The sequence below is a fragment of the Artemia sp. Qi Xiang Cuo genome, chromosome 4 (genome assembly GCF_049724085.1).
Source record: "Artemia sp. Qi Xiang Cuo chromosome 4, ASM4972408v1, whole genome shotgun sequence".
Lineage (NCBI taxonomy): Eukaryota > Metazoa > Arthropoda > Branchiopoda > Anostraca > Artemiidae > Artemia > Artemia sp. Qi Xiang Cuo.
In genome coordinates, this window is record NC_142797.1 from 89,352,097 (window position 1) to 89,375,513 (window position 23,417).

At 34.6% G+C, this 23,417-nt stretch overlaps 1 protein-coding gene across 1 annotated transcript in view; it reads right to left on the reverse strand.

The window, feature by feature from the left end:
- The window catches only part of LOC148953608 (uncharacterized), a 72,406-nt gene extending 50,292 nt beyond the window's left edge, over positions 1 to 22,114 (reverse strand). The window contains exons 1-3 of the mRNA XM_089087753.1: positions 21,975 to 22,114; positions 9,021 to 9,184; positions 5,858 to 6,132 (exon numbers count right to left, since the gene is read on the reverse strand). Of these exons, the coding sequence (XP_088943879.1) occupies positions 5,858 to 6,132; positions 9,021 to 9,184; positions 21,975 to 22,114 (579 nt within the window). The remainder of the gene's footprint in view (positions 1 to 5,857; positions 6,133 to 9,020; positions 9,185 to 21,974) is intronic.
- Positions 22,115 to 23,417: the final 1,303 nt, after the last annotated feature.

A 23,417-nucleotide genomic window follows, 5' to 3' on the forward strand; every position in this document is an offset into this window, starting at 1 on the left:
CCCTCCCAAGAATTTCCTATTTCCCTTAAGTATTTCCTTTCGTCATCCTCCCACCCTATTCGGGGGCATGTTTTATGTTTGGCCCCAGGCGGTTAGTTAACAATAATGATCTTCGGAAATCTGTCATCCTTTATCCACAGAACGTGTCTAGCGATCTCAACCTTTTTTTCATAATAACCCAAGAAAGCGGGATTGACTCACATTTCTTACTGTTTGAGATATGGTCAGACAGTCAATCACTCAAAATAATCAATAGCTAATTTTTCTGGTAAACATCTAGAAAATCTTCCTCTTTTTTGGAGCACCCAGGCTTTAGGACCATACCTTAAAACTCATAATGGTAGCCTCCAATATTATAATCTTGGAGCAAAAACTTGTGTTCTAATTCTTCCAATTTTTTTTTTTATTTCAACTCTGAAAGAACACCCTGGGTTGTGGTTATTCTACTTTTAATATCTTCACGGAAACCACTAATTTTAGCAGTAATACTACCTAAATAAGTGAAGCTGTCCATTTGATCGATCTTCTTGCTGCCCCACATAACCTCTTCACCTTCACTATTTCCTAGTCTTAGCAACTTAGTCTTCTTAACATTAGTTTTCGAGCCTATTCTTGCACCCTGAACTTGCAAAACATCTAAAAATTTGTTCATTTTGCAAAGAATTCATCTTAAAAGCTTAAATCATCCATATATTCAAAGTCTAGTAGAATGTTATATCCCCAAATGATTCCATGTTCTCCCTTTGCCTTTTTGGTGCTCCATAGGACTAAGTCCATCAAAAGGATACGTATAAATGGGGCTAAAACGCAATCCTGCTTAACTCCTGATTTAATACGAAACCATTTGCTAAAATCATTACCTAACTTAACCGCAGCAATGTTTTTCTCATACATAGCACTAATCACTTTAATTTATTTATCTGGTATACCATACACGGATAGAACTTCGCTACAGCTCCCCCATCAGGTGAATCAAACGCCTGCTTATAATCTGTAAAACTGAGGAATAAAGGAGTTTAATGACTCAGGCACTTCTCAATTATTAATCAAAAAGTGAAAATTTGGTCGACAGATCCTCTCCTATTACTAAAAGCACATTGTTTTATATACTAAGTAATTTGTCAAACAGTTCGTGGTAACGAACTGTAAGTAAGGAGCGACCCGGCTCAATGGTAACCGAAACTCTAGAAAACGGGTTTTTGATACCAATAGATATATCAAAAGAATCAGATTTCAATGCTGATTTCAAATATATATCTTTCATTAAGTTTAGTGCTACCCATCAAAAGTTACGCGCCTGAGAAAATTTGGCTGATTTTCAAAAAAAGGGGGAAAGACCCCCTAAAAGTTATAGAACCTTAATGAAAATTAAACCATCATATTCAGCGTATCAGAGCACTCTACTGTAGAGTTTTCAAGCTCCTATCTACAAAAATGTGGAATTTTACATTTTTTGCCAGAAGAAATATCACGGATGCGTGTTTTTTATTTATTTTTTTTGTTTTTTTCACCAGGGGTGATTGTATCGCCCCGGTGGTCGTGGTAGAATATCGAGGGAGGGCTCATTGGAACGGAAACCAAAAGTTCTAGTTCCCATTTTAAGTGACCAAAAAATTTGAGGGCAAAAAGACCCCCTCCCACGCTCATTTTTTTCCCAAAGTCACCCGATAAAAATTTTGAGATAGCCATTTTGTTCAGCATGGTCGAAAATATGATAAATATGTCTTTTAGGGTGACTTAATCTCCCGAAGTTCCCAGAATTGGTTATTGGGAAGTATACAGAAGTTTTCAGGAGGTTTTTTTTCTGGTAGTGGGAGGGAAGGGTGGGTCGGTGGTTATGTTGGAGGATCTGTTCATGATGGAAGTTTTCATGGGGGAAGGGAAATTGCCATGAAGGGGGCGCCGGACTTGCCAGCATTATTTATTGGTTATTGGGAAGTATACAACCATTTTCAGGAAGGATTTTTTCTGGGGGGGGGGGGCTAGAGGAGGGGTTACTCTGGAGAAGCTGTCCGTGGAGGATGTTTCTTTGGGGTAAGAGACATTGCGATGAAGGGGGCGCCGGATTTCCAAGCATTAGAAATTAAATCGATCATTAGACGATCAGAAATTAAATAAAAAAACAAGTTTTTTCAACTGAAATGTAAGAAGGAATATTAGAACTTAAAACGAACAGAAATTATAACGTATGTGAGGGGGTTCTCCCCCAAGTCAATACCTCGCTCTTTACGCTACAGTTTTTTTTAGTGCTTTCAAAAGAGCTATCTATTCTAATTAAACGGCCTTTGTGATTCAGGGGTTTGTGAATCAAATTTTTATTAACTTTTAACGTAAAGAGCGTGGTATTGACTAAGGGGAGAACCCCTTCATATACGTAATAACATATACGTAATAAAAAAAACAATAAAAAAACAAGCGATACGGCTCAATAGTAATCGAAACTTTTAAAAACGGAATTTTGATGTCAATAAATGTATCAAAGGCATGTGTTTATAATGCTGATCCTAAATATATAAATTTTATTAAGTTTAGTATTACTCATCAAAGGCTACAGGCCTGAGAAATTTTACTCGATTTTTTTAAAGAGGGGGGAAACATCCCCTACAAGTGAAAGAATTTTAATGAAAATCACACCGTCAGAATTCAGCGTATCAGAAAACCCTATTACATAGGTTTCAAGCTCATATCTGCAAAAATTTGCAACTTTGTATTTTTTGCCAGAAGAAAAATATACGAATATAGAAGTTAGTTACGTAAGTTAATTTGTAAAGACATCCATTTAGCAAAAGAAAAGTAAAATTTTTATGCAAATAAAAGCTGCATTAACTATAAAACGATCAGAAATTAAATAAAAAAAAACCAGTTTTTTAACTGAAAGTAAGGAGCGACATTAAAACTTAAAATGAACAGAAATTGTTCCGTATATGAAAGGGGCTGTCCCCTCCTCAACGCCTCGCTCTTTACGCTAAAGTTTGACTCTGTCTCACAACTTTATTTTTAAAACAATAAAAAACTTTAGCGTAAAGAGCGAGGCGTTGAGGAGGGGACAGCCCCTTTCATATACGGAATAATTTCTGTTTGTTTTAAGTTTTAATGTCGCTCCTTACTTTCAGTTTAAAAAACTTGTTTTTTTTATTTAATTTGCCTCATACAGAAACCAAGCTAATGATTCTATAATTACCAAACTCACTCTTGTTACCTTTCTTATAGAGGGGTTTAGTTAGAGTTTTTCTCAAATCACTCGGTACTTTCTTTTCGTCAAAATCATATTCAAAATCTTCAGTAACCTAACTTCATAATAACATTTCTAACTTCATAATCAACATACCTAAAAAACTCATTTACCACACTATCGGCACCTGGGGCCTTTTTATTTTTTAATCCTTTTAGTAATGTCACTAATTTTTCCTAAAAAGTAGATATTCCTTCGCATCCAAAGTGTTATAAAATTTTCATTTTTTTTGTCTTTTCTGTAACTCGATCATGGTTTATCACATACTCAAAATATTTTGCCGAGCCCCGTTCCTATCTTAACAAAAATTTTGGTACTTACTTCACTGTTAAAATGGAAAAAAAAATCTTACACATTGTATTTTACAGCACTAAAACTGATTAATTAGATCTTGCTAAACCGTATTAATTTAATTTATACTTAAGTTGCGAGATCTCTGCCTTTGTGTTACAGTCACGATCCTTATTTTATTAAATAAAAACAACTAGTTTTTTTTAACTGAAAGTAAGGAACGACATTAAAACTTAAAACGGACAGAAATTATTCCGTATATGAAAGGGGCTGTCCCCTCCTCAACGCCTCGCTCTTTACGCTATAATTTTTTATTGTTAAAAAAATAGAGTTGTGAGAAAGTCAAACTTTAGCATAAAGAGCGAGGCGTTGAGGAGGGGACCGCCCTTTTCATATACGGAATAATTTCTGTTCGTTTTAAGTTTTAATGTCGTTCCTTACTTTCAGTTAAAAAAACTTGTTTTTTTTAATTTAATTTTTGAAAGTTTTTGAATTAATGCAGGGTCTGATTTTGGCTCACCGTACATGAATAATTAAAACATAATTTGCATATTAATTTTACTTTTATTTGGTTAAATGGCTTTCTCGAAACTTGTTTAATTTTATTTACGAACGTTTTTATTAGTAATAGATATACTTAACTTACGGATTAACTTACGTAACGAACTTCTATATTCATATATTTTTAATACGTATATTAGGGGGTTCGCCCCATAGTCAATACCTCACTCTTTAAGCTAAAGTTCGAATTTTGTTCCAATTTTTTGAAAATGACCCCGTAATCAAAAGGGCCGTTATTTAGAATAAATAGCTCTTATAAAAGTACTAAAAAATCTTTGGCTTATAGAGCGAGGCATTGACTAGGGGGTGAACCCAATCATATACGTAATATTTTCTGTTCGTTTTAAGTTTTGATGTTGCTCCTTACTTTCAGTTGAAAAACTTGTTTTTTTATATTTAATTTCTGATCTCTTTTTTAAATAATGCTGGGAAATCCGGCGCCTCCTTCATAGCAATGTCCCTTCTCCCATGAAAACTTCCTTCATGGAAAGATCTTTTCACATAACCCTCGACCCCCCCCCCCACCTACCAGAAAAAATCCCCCCTGAAAACGTCATTATACTTCTCAATAACCAATACTATATCTTAACATTGGGTAAAGTTCATAACTTTCAGCCCTCCTCCCAGGGACTCCGGGGGATAAAGTCATCCTAAGGGACATAGTTATCATATTTTTGACCAGGTTGAACAAAATGGCTATCTCAAAATTTTGATCGGGTGACTTTTGGAAAACAATGACCGTGGGAGGGGGCCTAGTTGCCCTCCTTTTTTGGTCACTTAAAAAGGGCACTACAACTTTTAAGTTCCATTCCAATGAGCCCTCCCACGATAATCTAGGACCACTGGGTCAATACGATCACCCCTGGGAAAAAAAAAAAACAACAAAAAAACACGCATCCGTGATCTTTCTTCTGGCAAAAAATGCAAAATTCCACATTTTTGTAGATATGTGCTTGAAACCTCTACAGTAGGATTCTCTGATACGCTGAATATGATGGTGTGATTTTCATTAAGGTTCTATAACTTTTTGTGGGTCTTTCCCCCTTTTTTTGAAAATCAGTCAAATTTTTTCCGGCACGTAACTTTTGATGGGTAGCACCAAACTTGATGAAACTTATATATTTAAAATCAGCCTTAAAATCTGATTCTTGTGATGTATCTATTGGTATCCAAAACCCCTTTTCTAGAGTTTCGGTTACCATTGAGCCGGGTCGCTCCTTACTTACAGTTCGTTACCACGAACTGTTTGATAGGTGCTGTATAGCACTGTTTTATATTGTTTCCTGTTTGGAAAGGTTCCCAAAAACAGTAATGGAGAAAGAGTAAAATTTACTATAAAGCATTTATCAGTGGCACCGGCAATTTTGAAGTTTCTTCAAGGTCATTACCGGATTGCATTTCTTAATTGATGAGCTCTAATTTGAATGATATAGCAAAGCAACAGCAACTACATCTCTTAGCTTTTCGTTTTAAAAGTGGCTCTATGGAATTTCCAGAGCTCTGTGGTGTAAAATCAAAATAATTTAGGGGGGAGGCTAAATTTATTTGTCAAGATCTTGCGGGGAGAGTATCTTTGTGATTCTTTAAATTTGTTCAAAGGAAACATATAAAAAGGCATTTTGAATGAAAATATTTCAATAAAGGTACCTTTGAGCATCTAGGGGGAAGGGACAACAAATATATTCCCCTTCCAACTAACACTACTAGACCAAGGACGAATATAATATGTCAGTCATTACTTATTTGTATAGTAGAAAAACTTTGTTATCTTACAAATTTTTCGGCATCCTTTTTCAGCTTCAAAAATTCCAGAGAGTTGGGATCTGACAAAGCAGGTGACCATGCTGTTAGTGATGTAAGAGGAATGGTGATGTTATATACTTTGTCCTTGCCAGGCTTAATTTTAGTACAACTTCCATCGCTTCTTCTTACAAACGGGAAGACACACTTGCACTCGTAGCCCTTTTCATTCAATGATCTTACGCAATTACTTTCGTCCGACGCACAAGGGTTTGGCGATGCACATGGATCGATCGCAGTTGGATCAACTGAAACGTTTTTTTTTTATCAGTTAAAATGGGTTATATGGATTAGCTTAGATATTGGGCATCAAAGATATCAAAATAATAATTAATCCATATTTTCTTAAAATTTACGAATTAAATATTCATTGGTTAAATTAGTAAAGCGAGGATTTTATAATTTGGCAGAAAACATGTTCAGCAAGCCAGGTCAAAAGCTGAATGTTGTGGGCTAATGGCTATAACTTGTCATAAGAATCAATCCATTTTGTTCAATTTTTAGAATAATGAGAATTCTAATTAAATAGTTTATCAAACAAATTAATTTGAAAAATTTATTGTTTATTTTTACTTAAAAATTAATTTTGATTGTTGGAACTCTGCTGGGACTATATAACCAAACAAGCCTAGTGTAATTATTATTTCACCTCATTCATTTTCATTTCATTGACTTTTATTTCATTTTATTTCAGACTTCATTTCAATTTTCTTAATTTTTCCCCATTTAACAAATTTTTTTTTGTATGTCCCAACAATTTGCCAAGAATGCTATCAACGAAGAAAGTTTAGATGGTTAAGTGGTTTTAAATTACCAAACGTATGTTTTTTACAGCCTGCTAGTTTTAGAAGCCATAATGCCTGCCTTGATACCGTTTTCTCTAAAGTGTGTTCAGTTCTTATTAGATGAGCAGTTATATTAGACCGTTTATAACGCTTCATTTATTGCTATGCAGCACAGCATAGTTGATCAATAGCTATTAGGTAGGATATAAGTCGGTTATTTCTTTGGGTTGGAGGGAATTTCCCCAGAGAAGAAGATATTCAGGTTCAAATATACGATTTTCCATGATAAATTTTCCTATCAATATTGTTGGGGCATTGCCCCCTGATTTCCCTTCTCTGGAGCAATATAGTTGGACTGAGCATATATTATGGAAGTCGGAAGGCCGACGAGGCTCGGCAGTAGGGGGTGAAAAAAATTTTGATGCTAAAACAAAAAAAGGTGTTTTTTAGACATTTGGAAACAAAGTTAGCCGAAGTTCATCTTTAGGGTGAATATGGTAGATACTTGATGGGGATAGGATCCTTTCTCATATTTCTAAATCATGCTTTAGTGTTATGCTTTACGAGTACACTCAAATGAGCCCTTATTTTTTCAGTCTTATAATAAACAACTTACATACTAGCGTAAGGAATGGGGGCTGAGGAGGGTTGGCTACGCTCCTCACTTTTTAGATAGATCTTAATATTCAATTAAAAATAGACTGAAACTAACTTAAGAAAACAATTATTATTTAAGCGACCTTAAAAAGTAACAATTAAACTTAAACTGCAACGAAATTATTCAGCCCCTCATTCTTAATGTTGAGATTTGACATTTTGTCTCAGTTCTCCAGGGATGAAAAAAAAATCCAGTGATTATAAGAGTAACATTAAAACTTGAAATACACAAAATTCTTCTGTATATTTGGGGGGTTACCTTACTCTTCCCGAAGAAAAAGTTGAAATTTATGTACCCAATGCTTTAAAAAATGCTCGAAAACAATAGCAAATGGACTGGGATGAAAAAGCTCAAAGAGAAAAACTAATGATCCAAATTTGCTAATAAAAAACAGAATTTTGGCTCAAATGTTTAAGAAGCAATCGGCAATGAAAACAATTGAAAGTTCCTATATGTCACCCTTGGTGTATTCATTAGTAAGTTCAGCAAAGCGCAATAAAACATTATTGTAGCTAATGTTTAGCTACAATAATGTAGCTAAACATTATTTTATGTTTATATATATATATATATATATATATATATATATATATATATATATATATATATATATATATATATATATATATATATATATATATATATATATATATATATATATATATATATATATATATATATATATATATATATATATATATATATATATATATATATATATATATATATATATATATATGGTGCGATGGTGTGTTTCAAATATTCCTTCAAGTTCAACCTCTCCTTATATTTTCGGACCATTGGTTAGATATTGTTATACCTAGGAGACAAAAAGAGAACGACAGAAAGATAAAACAAGTACAATTTACACGACAAAAGATACAATTTTGTGAGGATCCTCCTTTAGATAAAAATAAAGTCTCAAATTTTGTTAATAGGGGCTGAAACCTCTACAACAGCGATCTCTACTATGTTGAATTCCATGGTATAATTTTCACCGAGATCTTTTATTTTTTAGAAATTTCCTCCCTTTGTGGAAAATTAAATAAATTTTCTCAGGCTCGATGCTTTTAAATACTAATACTGAGTTTAGACTAATATTAAGATGCGAAATACTGGGATTTCAGGGAGGGGCTGGACAGATCCCGAAATCCACTTTGTGATCTTCACTGGGGTTATCTATCAACGCTCTGTGACCCCTCTCTGTATCCACTTCTGCACTGGCTGCGCTGACACTAATTTTAAGCCAACCCCTCGATTCTTCAGAACTCAAACTTCCACCTTAGATCCCTTTATTAGTTTAAATCAGTCTCATTTTAACACAATATTTACGACCTATTTCAACGTCAAAAGAGGGGGACACTGAAAAACAGTTTTTTGTTGTATTTTATTGAAAATATAGAAAAATAAAAATATTGCCTCCCCTAAATTTTGAAAAAAATATTTTTTTAGCACCTCTACATTTCCGTGAAATGACACCAGAGCAAGGTCATATCCGGGGGGGATTGAATTTACGCTCTTTTTTATCAGGAAATCCTGGATAGTATGTTTCTAAGGAAGTAGACTCCATGAGATCGCTTTTGTTAATAATTTTGTTCTAGGTTAAACAGTTGATTTAATTTGTACGAATTTCTTTCCTGACTAAGAAAATATATTAGAAAAAAAGAAGGAGCTGGACAAAACTGTTACTTACGAACACATCCATCATCGTTAGCATAAATGTAGTTAGGAGTCGTACAGTTACATGTAAAATATCCATAGAAGTCGTTACATTCTGCATCAATGTCTCCATATTGGGTGCAAGGATTATTTAGGCAATCATCATCGTCTTGACAAATACTGTATTGTTCACGAAATCTTAAAGTAGATGAGCTTTACAAGTCTACACGAATAAAATAGAAAGTATGTCTGTTTGTGTGTGTCCGTGCGTGTGTATGTCCTGCATGCTTTACTACACTCTTTCATACGATCGCCGAGATACTTTAACAAGTCTTCAAGTACAAACTTAAGAAGTTTTTAGGTTTGCAAATTATCCCCGTCACCCATCCAGGATCTTTTATTATTTTTCGTGCGCACTGAAACTAGAGACCCCAGAACAAAAATACTTGACAGTTAATTACGTTCAAATCATTCCCATTTGCTAAATACTAATCCAACGGGGGGGGGGGTATTTCCAGTAGGTTGAATTTTTCTAAATTTTGTTTCTTTTGAGATCGCAGCAGTACGCGACAGGTAAAGCTAGTTAGTTCATAAATATGGATTTTACACAAAAATAGTTGTATAATTTGCTTTTTCAGATGATTTTTCAGATTGTTTTATCAGATGATGGAACCATAATAAATTCATGCCAATTTTTAAATTGAGCATCAGAAAAAAAATAAATTGACTTCATCACAAAACCACAACCCGTTGTTCTATTTATTGTTAGTTCTCAATACTGAAGGAGAACTACCTGGGTTGTTTTTATATTATGCATTCTCCTACATAAATCTTTTCAGTTTTATCACACAATTGGTTTTTGCTACAATATGTCTCTGAAGTCAATGAAAGCATTCATGTGCCATACCTAACCTAAACGTTTATCTACACGAGCCTAGGGCCACCATAATGTTTGAGATTTACACAGCTGCCACATAGCTCTTAATGGAAGCTGAATGATCACGACTCTGCTGAAAACACAAAGCCATAAAAATAAAAAAATACTATAAAAATTGAGTGAGATCTCAGTCAGCATTAATTTAAGTCAATCAGTTTCGTTTGATACAAACTGTTTCATTAGAATAGCCTAAAACCAAATTTAACCAAAATCACAATTTTTGCATATTCTTTTGCCAAATAAAATTGAGTGAAAGTCCAGGATTAGCTGAACAACTTAAAACTTTAAACAACTTAGATAGCCTCCCGGGGTTATAAGATTTACTGACACATGACGGCGCCATCGTCCATAAAAGTATATACAATCTATTCGGATTGTATACTTATTATTTAGAATGCATGTATAACGTTAATATTACTTTTCATAGTTAAAAACCAGCTACAGGGGGAGATAGAAGGCCATTATTACTACTACTAGTACCAACTCACTGTAGCACTAAGCCACCTGAGGCCAACACAGCTAACCACGCTCCTTCTTCTGAATCTGTTCAGAACCTCCCTTTTTACACCTTCCTAAGAAGTTAACATTTCCCATAGATCTTTCCTTAGGACAAACTCCAACACCATTTGGGGACGAGCTGCTTTTTGCCTGGCCGCAGACAATTGGCCGACAAGGACAATCTTTGTCAATTTGTCATTCTTCATCCGCAAAACTTGTCCTAACCATTTCAACTTTTCTCTTATTATAGCCCAAGGAAGTGGGATTTAACTACGTTTTTGTAACACTTAATGTTTGAGATACGGTCAGTCAGTGGAGCACCCACAGTAATCTGAAGACAATTTCTCAAAGTCTGAAGACTTTTTCGGAGCACCCACGCTTCAGAACAATACTTGACCACTCTCATCATTGTAGCATCCAATATCCTACTCTTGGTTCGCAGATTTATTTTCCTATTCTTCCAAACTTTTTTCAACAGTAAAAAAAATCCTGAACCTAATACCTAAGCCTAAAACCAAATTTAACCAAAATCACAATTTTTGCATATTCTTTTGTAAAATAAAATTGAGTGAAAGTCCATAATTAGCTGAACAACTTAAAACTTTAAACAACTTAAAAACGTCTCCCAGGGTTATAAGATTTACTGATACATAACGACGCCATCGTCCATAAGAGTATATGCAATTTACTGACACGTTGACGGTGCCCTCGTCCATGAAAGTATATGCAATCTGTTCGGATTGTATACTTATTATTTAGTACGTATGTATAACGGTTATATTACTTTTCATAGTTAAGAACCAGCTACTGGGGGAGATACAAGGCCATTATTACTACTACTAGTACCAACTCACTGTAGCACTAAGCCGCCTCAGGCCAACACAGCTAACCACGTCCCTTCTTTTGAATCTGTTCAAAACCTCCCTTTTTAGATCTTCCTAAGAAGTCAACATTTCCCATAGATCTTTCGTTAGGACATACTCCAACCCCATTTTGGGACGAGCTGCTTTTTGGCTATTCTACTTTTAACATTCTACTTTTAACATCTTCACTGTCCCCACGGTCTTTACTAATAATACTACCAAGGTTAGTAAAGCTGTCTACTTGATTAAGCCCATGTCTTTGTAGGTCATTTTAATTTAATTTATTTGTACACCCATCATAAACACAGAAATTGATGGAAAAAACATTAGAAAAGAAAAAACAAAAAACATACACTTAATGGTACAGACAAAGTAAATACACATACACATAAATCAAAGTGACGAGAGTAGAGGTAGCCAAGGATGGCTCCTAACCTCCAACTTAGCAAAATACTTGTCAAGCAACTGATTAACTGCATAAAATGGATCAGCTACTGCGTATCGCTGGATCAGGTACGAATTACTCGTTCTCAGTGGAACATGCAACAGAAACTTCAAATATCTGAAGAAAATTCTACGGATTTTAAATTTATCTTCTTTACGCAGAAGTTTCCAAAATAGTGTTATATGTAATATATATGGCAGCGTGACAGCATTATAAATTCTAGCCGGTAAAAACTTATCAAGATTTCTATTTGAAGAAATTGTGGCCCCATACACAGTTCTAATTTAACGCTCTATGTGTGTGATGACTAGCAAACGGGTAGATTAGTGCGTCCACGATGGGCAGTCCCAAGTATATTAGTGACTCCACAGGCTTGACAGACTTGGATCCTAGTTGAATGTGAGGTAGAACAGACTTATTCCAGTGAAACAACATTACTTTCGATTTTGACACATTAAAACTAAGGCCAATATCACCATACTGAGATGACAGGATATCAAAATTACTTTCTAGGGATGCTATTTGCCGAGAAAAATTCAAGGTGTCATCCATAAAACCAACTATGGTCAAATCTATTCCTCTTAGAATACAGCTTGTAGTGACTTTGGACTGCGCCTCAGAAATACTATTCATAAACAACTTTGGTGAAGAAATCGTACCCTGTTTACTACCTTTTTTTTACGGGGATTTTCATCGTGGGTTCTGCATTAGGAATACATAAACACACATTTAGTTGGCCATATACGAATCATAAAGAGGTCGAACAATAGCTGGGTCGACACCATTTTTCTGTAATTCTAGCATAATCTGTGCATGTATGCCCGAGTCAAATGCACGGCGTACGTCGTATTCACCAATAGCCAGCGATTCATTTGAAATGTGCGTATCTAACAGAACATTTGCTACAACATGTAATGCGTGAGCGCATCCCATTTCTGACTGGAAACCAAACTGGTGGGGAGGGGTCTTGCAACACTTCCTAATGCCACCTACTATTAAAAATTCAAAAAGCTTGCAAAAAAACAGAGATAAATAGTTATCGGTCTATAAGAAGAAGGTTCTGTTGCGGATTTTCCTTTATTCTGTATAGGCGTTATAGATCCTAAGCAAAATAAATCTGGTACAAAACCATGCGTCATAATAATCTGGTAAACAATTGCAAGATGTTCAAATAAAAAGGGACTACCGTTCTATAGATATGTGCATATATTTTATCGGCATCGCTTGACGATTTTTTTTTAATTTTTTGCACACTTCCCAGATTTGACAACTGTTCATAAAAAAATAATATAACTCTTTAGTAAGGAGGGGACTTAGTTGCTCATAAAACTTTCGTTTTTTTTTAATCGTATGAGGCTGTACGTTTCCCACTACAATAATCAACCCATGTTCTCTCACCTATGGTGCTGGAAATTGGTTTATTATACTCATCAGGCTTTGCACGCAAATTCCAAATCAGATCGGGATTATTCATGACTTTTAACACAGGTTCGTGTTATAAACCACTACGATGTCTACGCAGTTCTTTTGCAAATTTCCGCTTAGTAAAAATACGAATTTGATTGACTCCACCACTTTTAGACCTGTCACATTCATGCCAAATCTGCTTGGCCGCAGACTTTGCTTTAATCAAAACGGAGTTTTGGGCCCATCCTTTTGCTCGAGATGTACGGCGCAATTCAACACTCGGAACAGCTTGGCTTTTAGCTATTTTTAAAGCGTGGACATATTTCAGCAAAGTATAGGTCCAATTGCAGTCTTATTTCACTATCAGGTAAGTCAGCAGTCCACTGGAGCAGATGAAATGGAACCTTAATTTTTCCCTTGACTTCGTCACACTTTTGTTGGAATAAAGGGCGGGAGACCTTTTTCCAGTCACTCACGAGGTTCGGTTTAAGTTTTGGCGAGTAAGCATTGACAGTACATGGGATAGTGACAGACAGGGGCAGATAGTCTGAGTATATTCCGTCAAGTCCTACCTGTACGGTAGGTAGCTCAACATTAAAACTAATAGCGTGATCGATGTTAGACACAGACTGAGAGACACTTATAACAGAATATTGCTTGTTTTTCGTGGCTAGCTTGAATCCATTAGGAAGTAAACTTAGAAGCACTTGGGCACTAGAGTTGCTGCTGTCTTCAATGTTACAGTTAAAGTCCCCCAAAATCACTAATGGTAAGCCGGCCCTTAGTACTTTCTTTATTGAGATTCCGAGTCTCTTGCAAGCAATAGCAAACTTTTGCTCCGAAACAATATTATTGTAATTAGTAAGCAAGTAAACATTGGCTACTATGAAATCCCCACACTTAATAAGCTGGAAGTGTTTACTTTGCTGGAGACTGGCAGGAGGGAGGGGGAACAGAATTGGAGATTATAGCAAACCCTCCTGAAGGACGTCCGTGCCTGCCGGATTTGCGTGCTGGCTGTATAATATAATGACGATCTGGAGAAAATTTTAGCAAGTTGACACTGGCTTCCGTGAGAAAATGTTCTTGGAGGCAAATAAGGTCGTATTTCGTTGATAGATCACTAAGAAATGGCTATTTGTCCACCACTTTACCATTCTTATTCCAACAATACACCTTGCAATCCATCATGATATAGGAGGAGTAGACGGCTGTGCTTGATTAAATGGGAATGAGGCGTGGTAGCAATTGTGCTTTTTTGAGGTACAATTTAAACACATTCGGGGCTTTTTACACGGGCTAACTCTTGAAGACATGTGATCAGTGCCACCACACTGTGAGCACTTTTCTTGTTGATTGCAGTTGGCAGCGATATTACCAACAGTGTGACATTTAAAGCAGCTCCGGGGCAGGAAATGGAACTCTTCAATCCTGAAAAGCTCAAGGTAGATCTTAAGAGGATTGGCAATAGTATTGTCCAGATCGGCATGACTCGGGTAGTATAATTTAAAGGCTCTAGTGTCACCACACTGAACAGCTTTCTCATACCCAGCTACTCGGCTTAGCTCGTTTTCATCTAGAAAACTAGGAATCTGCTTTACACTACCTACAAATTGAGGCACTTTCACTTGTATGTCAATTTGCTTACTACTCATGGCCTGAGCTAGTTGTGTTGCTGAATCATGTGACTGGACAAGGATGTTCCAGTCATTTTTGCTACGCTTTAGAGTAAGAGAGTCCGAATCTATCTCACTTTGGCACAGCTTCTTTATGAACTCTTGCCTAGCCTGCGGTGAGTTGAGATCAGATTGTATATTTTTAACCAGCACTGAGTACCGTGGCTTCTGTTGTGTCACTTGTGGTTCAAGAGAGGGAGGGGCTCGGGACATAGTGTCAGAGATAGCAACACACTGTTCAGACACTTTACTTAATTGATCGAAGAACTTATGCGTAGCTAGCTTGATTTTTCCTGCTATTGAGTCTAATCAAAAATCTATGCGGTGAAATATTTCATTAACTTTGACCCAAATGCAATCACTGATTTCGTCTGGACATGTGGGAACTTCCTGGGGATCCACAATAACAAATTGTGGTAATGTTTTCTTGTCTTTGGCACATTGGGACAATATCTTCACCATTTCAACAATATTATCACTGTCGTTGGCCGTTTTTCGGAATACGTAATCATATCCCAGTTCGCTCTCGATAGAGATCAACTTTTCTTTCACGTTTAGTATGTCCGTATGAGAGAAAAACTCCACTGCTCTTTTAAAAATCTGCTCTATTTTTTTTCCTGTTTGCATCGAGTGATACATAAAGTTCAGCACAGCATTTCGTACAAGCGTCACCATCGCACCTTCACATCATCAGGCAAATCGCAATCTAATAATCAAAGTCCAGTTACTGAAATCACCCAGCAAGAAGGAAAGTGTAAGTACCCCCTCACCTTTTCTTCGCAATTTTCGGGTAGCTGAATACCAGCAGGTACAATACGGCGCTTGCGGGGGGTTCCTTCCCCTCTTCTGCTTGTTCCCAGTAGAAAATCAGTACCCTGCTGATATGGGAACTATATGAAATTGTCGTTATTGATGGCACCCCAGTCAACGTATGAAAACAAACGGCGCTAGTGAGGATGTCCGGAGAGAAAGACCTATTCTAGGAATTGGAGAAGATCACTCAATTTAACTTAAATATAAATCTATGTATTAGAGGGTACAAATAAATTTGAAAACAACCTCAAAGTAGTACAATAACTTTATCCCATTAACAGCAAACAAGCAAATTCAGGCAAATAAACTCTAGAAATAACATAGACAGTGCTGACATATAAGTAGTATTTCATGACATATAAATCATAGATGGCATTGTATTTCGTTAACGGGAGAGAGGCTCCAGAAATCCCCGAAAACAAAATTTTGTTTCTGAATTTTCCAACTTTACATCCTTAAAATCAATACATAGTTGAATCTTAGAAACTTCCAATCCCCTAAACATTTCTTAAAGTTGTTGAAGCATGAGTTTTTGAATTACCTATTAAATCATTAATTGATATAATAATTTTCAATTCAGTTGAATAAAATCTTCAAAAATAAGATAGTATTGATCAAAATTAACTGCATAAGAGGGTAACGAAACTAGACATATTTTCGAAACAAAATGATAAATAAAACGAAGGATTGCTGGAACTTTGATCAATGTATCATTTTTCAATACTACCCTTGTATAAGAAAACTGCTGAAAATAAATGTATGCTGTTTCTATTAAAGTTTATACCCTAGTCTTTGGAGGGCGTAAGGGAGCCATTAGCTCCACTTTTATTTGTATTAGTGTCTGTTCGTTTTGAGGCTATTTTTATTTGTACTTGTCAATTTATAGTTATTGCGGTTTGTTTTAAGTTTCATTTATTATCGTTACTTTATTTTATAGTACAAGGTTTTTTAATTCAAAAATATATTAGTCAACAATAGATAATCACAAAATAAGAAAGTTAAGCCCCCTCCCTTCAAAAAAGGCTCTATTCCTCGGAAAACAGGGAAGAAAGGAGAAAAAAATTCATAATAAATCGTAAATAGTTAGTAGCCTGTTGTTCACTAATTTCCTTAGGACCACGTGATGTGAGAAATCAAACCGTAATGCTCACACCTTCAATAGAACGTGAATCTGATCAGTACAGGCCAACCCCCAGCCAACAATTCCATCTTCGTATCCCCAAAACATAAATATAATAATCAAATACACACAAATAATAACATAAAATAAAAAGTTTACAATCTACTATTGAACTTAAATTATCATTTTAGTCCTATAAATTAAACTCTTCTGAAAGGAAATCTAACACCAATATTTTGAAAGTTCCAAACTAATGACTACCTCATACCGTAGCCGATAGCGAATCCCTTATGTTCAAACTTACGATTACCAAACTACTCTTGAAAGCAGTGCTGGCAGTTGCCCTTGGACTAAAGAGAAAAAAAATATACACAATAGGCGAGATACACACACTGAAGATTAAGAAGAGGATTCATTAAAGAAAGACTCGTAGCTCTAATTTATTTTGGCCCTCCAGTGGACAGAGAAAGCGAGCGTGTAGAAGACGCAATGGAAGACATCCATATTAGTGTAGAATTAGAAACATACGATTGAATAAATCCGCATAAAATTATTCATAAATCTACTCAGTCCACTTTTTCGAATTTTACTGGAGAGAGAAAATAAAATTTAAAAAATTCCGGCAAATCGAAATATGGTTGAAAAGAGCTTTCAAAACAATTATCTAAACAAACTTTACCTGCTTTTCCTAGTCGTGATGTTGTAATTAATCTATTTTTTATAGTTTTCTAGGAAATGGAGTGAGCACCTTTGAGCAAAATATAATTTTACGTGAAATAGAAAAAATATAGATCGCTCAAACGTATTTAGTCCACCAAACTTTTATTCTTTATTGTAGGAAAAAGTAAAAAGGACAAAAGCCAGAAATTAGTATTCAGTCTAAAGTATAAGAACCAGCCACAAAGTAAAAGAACAAGAAGTATCAGGCTCACAGCTCTTCAAGGTGCTCTGAAATTCAGTCACAAAGTCTACTAATGAAGTTTCGTACATGAGGTTCTTATAAAAGAATGATACTGTTCATCAAGTAGTGGGAACATCGACATAATATCGTCGTATTTTGATTTGCTTATTGATTTCCCCTTTGGATATTTTGGTCTCAGCACTTTAGTTATTGTGTATTCTCTTTTCAGCAACCTCCCGGCTCTAAGCGGATCTTCATCTTTCAGATTTGTCTTAAACTTCAGAATTCCAAAATGTTTCTCATACCGAATCTAACGTATGTCTAGCCAAGAAAAACTAATCTTTTCAGTATCAACACTTCGTTAGGTGCACATTTGTTTAAAAATTCACCACAGTCAAGTATTTTTTATTTTTTCATTTCATGTGCAACCATTGGTATTTAACATCTGGAACACCGAACAAAGTTAGCCCAATTTCATAGTATTCTGACAAGAATATCAGATGTTTTCTTTGCCTTTTCGATTTGGCCATGGTCAGGATCACCCTCTAAGTGGGTGTGACCTGACTTTATAAATTTTTGATCGATATTTCACAGGGTGCCACCAGATAAGTGAGATGTGTAGTAAAAAAAAAAATATCGAAATAAACATATTTTTGTTTTGTGAGCCAAAGGTGTCAGAGTTTCTAAAGACTCAGCAAGATTAGATTGGCTGAGGAACAAGCATGATAACACCTCCCTGGCCCCTTTGTCTCCCATGGCTTCATGCCAAAGTTAGTTACAGGACTGTGTTTCAATATGAGAAATAATTTGAACTGTGAGATTGTAGATTCAAGCTGCCGTTTATGGAAATTAACTAAAAAAACTTTCTGAAAAACAAGTTTTTCAAAGAAAAGTAAAGGCCATTTTAAACTTTAGCTCAGCAGATACAAATACCTGTTAAAATTCAAACTCAAAACGACCCGAAATTACTACTAAAGAATAAATTAAACCCAAAACGAACAGAAATTAAATAAACAATCATAGCAAAAAACATACAACAAGTAATAATATAAATGAATAAATAGATTTTAAAGTAAGTAATGCTTAGATTTAATATGAAAATCAAGCTTAATACGAAAAAAAGTATTTTGCAATTGAAGCATAAATGAGACTTAAAACGAAGAGAAATTAAATAAACAATCAATGCAAACAAACATACAATAGATATTTATGTAAATAAATAAGTAAATCTTAGAACGAGCGAAACTTAAATTGAATATGCAAATCAAGCTTGAAACAAACAAAAATCACTACAAACAAGAGTTGGGTATCGCCTCCTTCTGTCACTGTAAAAGTCTTAAGCCTACTGCCTCATTGGCGCTTTATTTAAACCAATTTTATTACAAATATTTTCTTTTGTACTTAATATTGAAAATAAATATTAAAATTATAGTAATATTTTGAACTGATGAGCTTTCAGCAATTAATATCATTATAGATCAAATATTCACTTTAATTTATTAGTTCTTTCTAAAATTGTTCAAGACGAATATAGTTTCACTACAAACAAGAGTTTGGATACTGCCCCCTTCCTTGACTGTAAAAACCAAAAGCCTACTGCGTCATTGGCGTTTCATTGAAAACGAATTATATTACAAATATTTTCTTTTCCAGTTCTTGCAACATTGACAATAAGAATAAAATTACAGTGAAATAAATTCTTGAACTGATGAATCTTTCAACAATTATTATCATTATACATCAAATATTCAATTTGATGTTGTTTATACTTTCCGAGACTGTTCAAACGCATATAGTTTTCAGTAAAGCGCCAATGACGCAGTAGGTTTTAGACCTTTACAGTGAGAGAAGGAGACGATACCCAAATTATTTTTTGTAGTGATTTTTGTTCGTTTCAAGCCTGATTTGCATATTCAATTTAAGTTTTACTCGTTTTAATCTATGTTAATTCATTTACATTAGTATCTATTGTATGTTTGTTTGCATTAATTATTTGATTACTTTCTGTTTGCTTTAGTTTTCATTTATACTTCAATCGCAAAATATTTTTTTTTCATTTTAACCTTGATTTTCATATTCAATCTAAGCTTTACTCGCTTTAATTTCTATTTATTCATTTATATTATTACTTGTTGTATGTTATTTGCTATGATTGTTTTTTTAATTTCTGTTCGTTTCATTCATCCTTTAATAGTAATTTATGGTTTCACTTATTTTTTAATAGTGATTTCTGGCCGTTTTGAATATAAATTTTAACAGGTATTTGTATCTGCTGAGCTTAAGTTAAAATGACTTTTACTTTTCTATGAAAAACTTATTTTTCGGAAAGTTTTTTTTTTTAATTAATTTTTGTTCCTTTTTGATTGCAAAAAGTTTCAAGTTTTTAAAAACTACTTATTTCAATATCAAACTTTAAAAAAAATCAAATGCTCATCGAAGTATCAAAACTGGTATCAAAGTGAAAAAATGGGTTTGTGTCAACCTCGGAGTTTTTATTATCTGATGTTTGAACTATTACAGGACTGTGTTTCAGTATGAGAGATAATTTGAACTGTGAGATTGTAGGTTTAAGCTGCTGTTTATAGAAAACAAGTTTTGTTTTAAGATCTGGTGTTGGTAGGCACTGCTGCAGGTCAAGGTACCAGACCTCCTGTTTTCCTTAACTAATTTTTGCTGATGCTGTTTGCTCTTTTTTGAACGGCAAGCCTTGGTGAAAGCAGATACATGGGTGGCTTTTTCTGTTCTGACTGCTTCTTTAGCTCTGTCATTGGTGGCAGATTTTTCCTGAAGAACAAGCTTTTCTCATTTGCCACAAGAATCTTTTGCTGGTGCAGTAAAACCAAGGATGAAATGATCATAAATATTCTTTGATAGAAAACAAGGCTTTTAAACTTCTTTCCAGCAGTTCTGTGGGCTTCAACACATAGATAATAAATCTTGTTCATGTTCAAATTAGAAGAGAGATACTTTCTCTTAGTTCTCTGTCTTGAATAATGAGATTCGTAAGCTGGGAAATTCCAAATAAGTTCTTTTATTTCTTCTGCACTTTCTGAAGACGTTTTATTAATTGCTTCTCTTAGAGAGGTAGAAGGTATAATGCCTTTATCTGACCTTTTACTTCACAGCTCTCATCTTGTAAAGCAAAAAGTTATCATAAAACATATCTTACAAACTTTTTTTTTTACCTTGGTCATCTGGGAAATAATATATAAAATTATTGGGGTTTTCCTTGGGTTGCTCTCCTCTTTTAGGTTATTTTTGGTGACCTGCATATCTTTAGACTATCATCACCAGATCTAATCCAGGTCAGCACCACTAACATGTAGGGCAGCTGTTCTTCAAACTAAATTTAGTTTCTTGAAGTAGACAGCTGATTAAGAAACTTATAATCTGCTTGGTACATAGCAAAAAAACAAGCTGAAACACTAACCTGTGTGTTAGCATAACAAAATCTTTGAAATGTTTCACTAATGTCTTTTTCTTCACTGTAACACTGATGATGCTAATGAAACTAGATGTGCTCAGTCCCAGATTGTTTAAATCGCGAAAATGTATAAACGTGCTCAGTCCGGGGAAGTAAGTTTAAGTGAACTGAACAGGTTTATGCTTAATTACAACTGGCTGAAATGGGACTAGCTACGTAAATGCAAAATATTTAGCTTCGACACAAATGGACTAAAAAACTTATCGAATAGACCAATTAACGCAGAAAAAAATGTATCTAGATGGCACTCATAATTCCATTTCACAAAAAAGTGGACTGAACATGTTTACGCATAACGAAAATGATGAAAACCGAGATTTCTTGCCACCTTGGGCTTGGATCATTCTGTTTGTCTTATGTTTTAACATCATTCTTGCTTTTCTATGAAAACATTTTCTCGGGAAAATCTTTCCTAATTTAAAAGAAAACTCTTTATTAAGAAAAATCTACCATTTGTAAGTATTTTAAGTCTTTTTTAAAATACGCCTATCAACCCCAATCTTGTGAGCTAATGCAACTGTACAAGTTCTTGCAAGGTGGAATATGAAGGCGAAAGAATTTATGGTTGAAAGAAAAAACATTTTAAGCATTATGAATACTCGACCGATGTACGACCGGTTATGTTATATATGTTATGTGCGACCGATTTCGCTGCGCCAGACAGATTGTAATGTCCAAAAAATGAAAGATTTAGGTCACTGTAATGAAGTAAAAAATTATATATATATATATATATATATATATATATATATATATATATATATATATATATATATATATATATATATATATATATAATATATATATATATATATATATATATAATATATATATTTAAACTTACCCCCTACTACAGGTACACTCTGGCTCGTCAGTATTAGGATCATTGCTGCATAATGCGTATTTATCAAGTCCGGCAGCACAAGTATTCACTGTTGAACACTTAATAAGACTCTTAGTAATTTGAAGGGTGTTTAAGTCCATTGTATATGAAGCAGAGTTGAATTGCGATCCAAGTCTGGTCTCTATATCGTTAAGCACTGCAGAAATATCAGCAGGATTTGTACCATCCGCTTGAACGTTTACATAAAATACTACGGTTACAGTCAAACCAGAGCTTTGTTCAAACAGGCCAAAGTAGGAGGTGTGGTTGAAGTTGACAAACAAGTCGTTGTCGAGCTGAAAATTTGTAAAATCTTAATAAATAATTTACGTTCTTTGCAAAAATATTCATTGAGTATATGGTTAAGTTGGTATTTTTGGGGATTTACGTCAAAGAGGTTAGATAAAAATTTATTCGTCTGGAGGCTACTTAAATGATAAAGCATATCACACTTTCTTTCTTTGACCATGCAATCTTGTATATAGATAAAGCTTTCAAATCAAAATTATCTTCAAATTATTCTATGTGGTTAGTTTATTGTTTATTTTCAACTTATTATTATTATGAAAGATAAATTAAGACGGACTGCTGAACACAGTTAAAGAAAAAACGAAAAAAGGGCTGACCATTCAGCACTAATGGTAATTACAATTTGGGTGTCTCATCGAAGGTAGTAACAATATGGCTGTAAAACGTAGTCTGTCAAAAGATAGCGAGCAAGGAGAAAAAACAAAGTTGAAAACAACTTGACTATTTCTGTACAGTTTAATTTGATACATATTAAACATCAAAGAAACTACAGTCTTAATCCTATATCGTAATCCAAGCCTTTTTTGAAAGGAGACTAATTTGAAATTACCCCAATCTTACTATAAACTAAAATTGATCCGAAGCAATACTACAGGGTTGCTTCTAGTAAAGTACACTTATACCTTAATTTATTATTTTTTATTTACTATTGTTTTCCCCAGAGGCACTTCATGTGGAAGGGGTGGTTGTATAAACTTCATAAGGGGCTCATTTGATTACAAATTGAAACTTACAGTGCCCCTCTTAAGAGTCAGAAAAGATCAGAGGGCAACTAGCCCCTCACACCCGTTTCCCCAAAATTTTTAGATAACTATTTTATTCAAAATAGTGCATTGGCCAAAAAACTATGCCTCTGGGTTGACAACCCCCCAGCCCCTGGAGCAAGAGTAATGAGTTCTGCAAGTTGCCAATTGTTAATATATGAGGTTTTTATGGAATGGGACGTAGCATAATCTTTAGAGGGGATTCTTCAATTGAAAATCAAAAGTTCTATTGCCCTTTTTAAGAGTCAAAAGTAATCAAAGGGCAACCACCCCCTTGCCCCTTTTCCACAAATACATCTAACTAAAATTTTGAGACTGAGTCACTTTGTTC